This window comes from Gekko japonicus, unplaced genomic scaffold (genome assembly GCF_001447785.1).
Source record: "Gekko japonicus isolate JY-2015 unplaced genomic scaffold, Gekko_japonicus_V1.1 scaffold204, whole genome shotgun sequence".
Taxonomy (NCBI): domain Eukaryota; kingdom Metazoa; phylum Chordata; class Lepidosauria; order Squamata; family Gekkonidae; genus Gekko; species Gekko japonicus.
The window spans coordinates 392548-397382 of NW_015159716.1; the positions used below are offsets into that span (position 1 = coordinate 392548).

A 4835-nucleotide genomic window follows, 5' to 3' on the forward strand; every position below is an offset into this window, starting at 1 on the left:
ATGCTGGAGGTTTTTTTTTTTTTTTGTCATCTTCTGGGCGTGGACCAGGGGTCACTGGGAGTGTGGAGGGGAAGATATTTGTGAATTTCCTGCATTGTGCAGGAGGTTGGACTAGATGACCCCGGAGGTCCCTTCCAACTGTGTGATTCTATGATCCTATGAAATGCTCCCATGTTGGAGTTCTGCAACAAAGGAGTTCCAAGCCTCCAAAGGATTATGAAAAGCAAGCTGCTGGATCTATTGCATGTGCGTTTACTTATATGCAATTTCACAGAGTAGCCCTGTTGGTCTGCAGTAGAACAGCCAGATCCAAGTCTGGTAGCACCTTAGAGACCAACACGAATTTCGGGGTATCGGCTTTCCAGAGTCAAAGCTCCCTTCGCCAGACACAGCAGAGTAGAAATGGAGATCTGAGTCCTTTTATCCTGGTCAGAAGATGGAAGGGGTGTCGTACAGGATGCTTGCAAAGGATGAGAAGGTATCATGGGTATTGGAATCAGTGTTCCCTGTAAGCTGACTTCGCGTGAGCTAGCTCACAGTTTTTTATGCCTCCGACTAACACATTTTTGTCTCAGCTCAGGAAGGCGGGCTCCAGAGCAAACTAATCTATGCAGCAGCCAAATTGCTCGCTCACAACTTTAATGCCAGTAGCTCACAAAGTAGAATTTTTGCTCACAAGACTCCACAGCTTAGAGGGAACACTGATTGTAATCCACCTAACGAAAGCAGAGGGGAGACGTCTGGGGACCGAAAATTAGCATCTGTGGTAAGATAAAAACCCCGTGTCCCTAATCCAGCCCAGGAAAGCACAGGTTTCTTTCTGGTTGCTGGAAAGAACTTTACGAGAAAAGTTTATTTAAAATATTGATGCCCCGGCTCTCTCAATAGAAATGTTTCCGAAGCGGCGTGTGGCATCCAGAAGGGCACTTATAACTAAATAAATAAACCAGCAGCATGATAAACTGTAAAACCTGCAATAAAACGGGCACATTAAGAAGAATGAGAGGAGCGACACTCAAAAAACCCCAGCAGAGATCATGCAAGACTTGAGCAGTAAAATATAGAAGGGAGACCAGCAGGAAGGGAGCGGGCAGAAGATAATTTAATCCATATCTGACAAAGGGAGCTCTTTGACTCTCGAAAGCCTCCAGCCCAGAAATATTGTTGGTCTTTAAGTGGCTACTGGAATCCAGTCTAGCTCTTCCACTGCAGACCAACATGGCCACCACCCTCTGGAAGATAATCTAAGTAACTCCTGAATGACTGGTCTTCACAGAACCCAAAAGAGAAGCCCAGATCAGAATTTATTTATTGATTGATTTGATTTATGCCCCGCCCTCCCCGATGAAGCAGGCTCAGGGCGGGTTACAAGAACAGCATAAAAACAATTACAACATCGTTAAAACCATCTAAAAACAATTCAAAGCATAAAGTGCTAGCTGGTTGTAAACTAATATATGAGGGATGGCGGCAATGGTTACTTTATTCACCAGTTCTAAGTCTTTATCATATACACACGACTGGCACAGGCTGTAATGGTGGAGTCGGGCGCCTCTTTAATAATGAGGTTGGTGGTGGTGAAGATGGTGGCGGCAGCGGCTCCTTAGTCAAAGGCCTGGTGGAAGAGCTCCGTCTTGCATGCTCTGCGGAACTCTCAAAGGTCCCGCAAGGCCCTGATCTCTTCTGGGATCTCTGACTTCGCTAGTCGCTTCCAGCGGTACGTTTCGGGGTACATCCGCGGAAGCGGCTAGCCCAGGCTTCATTTTGGAGGAGGGCCACCAGGTGGCGCCAAGGACCAACTATTGGAGGAAAGGTTGCTTCTTGACAGCATGGGTTGATTGGGGCCTGCCCGCAACAAACAATACAGTGGTACAGGCACCACCAAAATGGCCTATGCTGACAGGATAATTGGGCTGAACGAGTGAACATTGATTGTCTTGCCTTGAGGAATCATAGTGGGGAGAAACTGCTGTACGGCTACAGTGATGGGTTATGGCACTGGTACTTAATCCACAGCTCACAGAGAGCTACGTTTGCAATTACCACCATCCAAACAAGCCACATTTACTTCCATCCCTCGCACGAGGCCTGCACCTCAGGGAGGCTTACCCCTGGCCTGTTATTCCAGTGGCAGCTGTTTCAAGGTGGGAACCAACAGCCAACCACTAGCTCCACCAGACAAGGGGCCTTGCCCACTTTCTATAAACATGGGGCAGGTGCCACATTGGGGAACAGTGCTCTGCAGAGCCACAGGTGATATGCCAAAGAGCCCCATGTGGCTCCCAAACCACTGAGTGAGTTATCACTGGGTAATGGCTTCGACTACAAATGATTCGGGTAGACTCAGCCATGGACAGATTCTCCCCTCAGCTTCAGTTGCCATATCTGCAAAACAGCAGCCATTGTTGCAGTGGCCACAGTTTCTTCCTTACGGAAACCTGTTGAATTTAGCTTTCTGAACTGCAGAATGCTGAATGTTTTAAAAAAAAAATAGCTAAGGACAGGGAGGGCCTGGGGAGATGTGGTTCTCTTGCGCAGTCCACCATATTCAGAGAGAAGTCTGAGCTAAGTGCTGCTGCAGGGCAGTTCTGGCACATCAAGTCCCGCTCAAGGCTCACTTATTCTATGTGGGAAACAATGAGGATGGGGGAGTCCTAAGAGTCAGCAGCACACATTAATTTTTCCCGGTGCTGAAATTTGTCTCAGTGTAAAAAAAAAACCCGGACGTATATGTCATCCCGTGTGGAGCAGAGTGTTTCTGTCCTTGCATCTCCAATTCCTGGCCTGCTTCTGCATGGTCCAAAAAAAGAGCCACACTTACACGGTGCGCAGCCCATGATTGTGCACAGGACGTTTTTTGGAGAAAAAGCCCAGCAGGAACTCGTTAGCATAATAGGCCACACCCAATAGCAGAAACTCATTAGCATATTAGGCCACACACCTGACAGCACCGCTCATTAGCCTATTAGGCTGCACCCCCATGTTACCAGAAGTGTGGTCATCCAGCCACACCAACCTTTTGCTTCTTATTCTGTTTCCCTTGTTTGTGGTCAAAACCCAGGGCCTTTTTTTGTAGTAGGAACTTCTTTGCATGTTAGGCCACACACCCCGAATGTAGCCAATCCTAATGAGTTTCTGTTGTTGGGTGTGGCCTATTATGCTAATGAGTTCCTGCTGGGCGTGGCCAACTCAGGAGCCAGCCGGAACTCAGTTCCTGTGCGTTCCTGCTCAAAAATAGCTCTGATTGTGCACAAATATCGGAACTGGTACCAGATGCACAACAGCCTTTCGCGTTTTCCATTTCCAAATAAGTTTCTAGTTGCAAATTTATGTCGGAGTGCCCCTGCTGGCAACAGGCCTGGTGGGATCTCAGGAGGCAGCAGGGGCACTCTGTGGGATTCCAGGCTGCCCCCAGGGGTGCCGCCTGAGAGCTCTGCCTCTCTCTTCAGGTCTCCCTGCGACCAGCAGAATACATTATGCAAAGCCGGCCGCTCAGGACTCCACAGGGGGAGTGGAAATTCCATTCCCTGCTGGCTCCCACTTCTTCCTCTCTCGCTCTTCTCCCTCTTCCGAATGACTTAAGTTTCCACGCCTTCCAAAACTCTTCCAGTTGCCACTTTCCCTCACCCCGGCCTTCCCCACCCCACTGACTGCCTCCCCCAGCCCCATCTGATCTCTATTGTTTTGTTTTATATTTTTGTGTGGTTTGGGGGCAGGAATTAACCCCTATCTATTGTTTCTTGTTCCTCTTTATCATTTTTATGCAAAGCTCTTGCGGATTTTTTGACCACCCAGGAGGGGCGCTTATCAATACTAGATGGATGATAAACACCTGCACATTTCTTTATCCAGGATGAATCTCTGCCGTTGGAACAAGCAATGTGCAAAGCGGCCCTGACTTGTCCCTGCAAGCAACAGCCAAAACCTGGCTTGGGTAGGGGCGGAGCCACGATCCCCTACGAGGCTTCCTTCTCCTCCTACGCGGGAGCCGAGGAGCCCATACCTTGTGCAGCCGACCTCTGCTGTCCCCCAGGAAAACGACGGTGTGTCCGTCTTCGATGCTGACAGCGACTGCAGTCAGACGGGCGTCCGGCTTCTCCAGGATTGGGGCTGCTTCGAGTGGCACCCGGCTGGCCATGGGGCTGGGGGTGTGGTCTGAGCCGCATGGGTAGGCATCCAAAGTGTCCTTGGGAGGGAAGAAATAAGAAAAGTTTTCCACCTCAGCCGATATTCTGGAGGTCTCTTCTGATTATCCATTTCATACTGCTGAGTGGCAACAGAGGAATTTACATATGAACACACCATTGGCCTATTAAGGTCAGAACTGTTTACTCTGAGCAACAGCGGGGGTCTCCAGGCCTCAGGTTTTAACCATCCCCTACTATCTGATCCTTTTAACTAGAACAGTGGTGGCGAACCTATGGCACAGGTGCCAGAGGTGGCACTCAGAGCCCTCTCTGTGGGCACGCGTGCCATCGCCCCAGCCAGGCCCAGACCATCATTAAAGTGTCAAATTCTCTGCCAAATAATTTTAAGTAAATGAAAGCATTTGGGATTGCTTTCCTTACTTTGTTTGGATCATCTTAAGTTAATGTATGAGTTGTTTTTTCTAAAGTAAAACCTCCGTATTCAGGTTAAATTGCCGTGTTGGCACTTTGCGATATATAAGTGGGTTTTGGGTCACAGTTTGGGCACTCGGTCTCTAAAAGGTTTGCTATCACTGAACTAGAAGTATCAGGGATTGGCACTGTGACCTTCTGCCTGCAGCACAGACACTCTGCTGCTGAGCCAACACCCCTGCCTCAAACTTAGAAACATTCCACGTCAGGATATTG

The 4835-nt window shown here is 48.9% G+C and overlaps 1 protein-coding gene across 1 annotated transcript in view; it reads right to left on the reverse strand.

The window, feature by feature from the left end:
- Positions 1 to 4835, reverse strand: part of LOC107113404 (plexin-B1-like) — a 122855-nt gene that overhangs the window by 64952 nt on the left and 53068 nt on the right. The window contains 1 exon segment of the mRNA XM_015414766.1: positions 4004 to 4186. Coding sequence (XP_015270252.1) covers positions 4004 to 4186 — 183 coding nt within the window.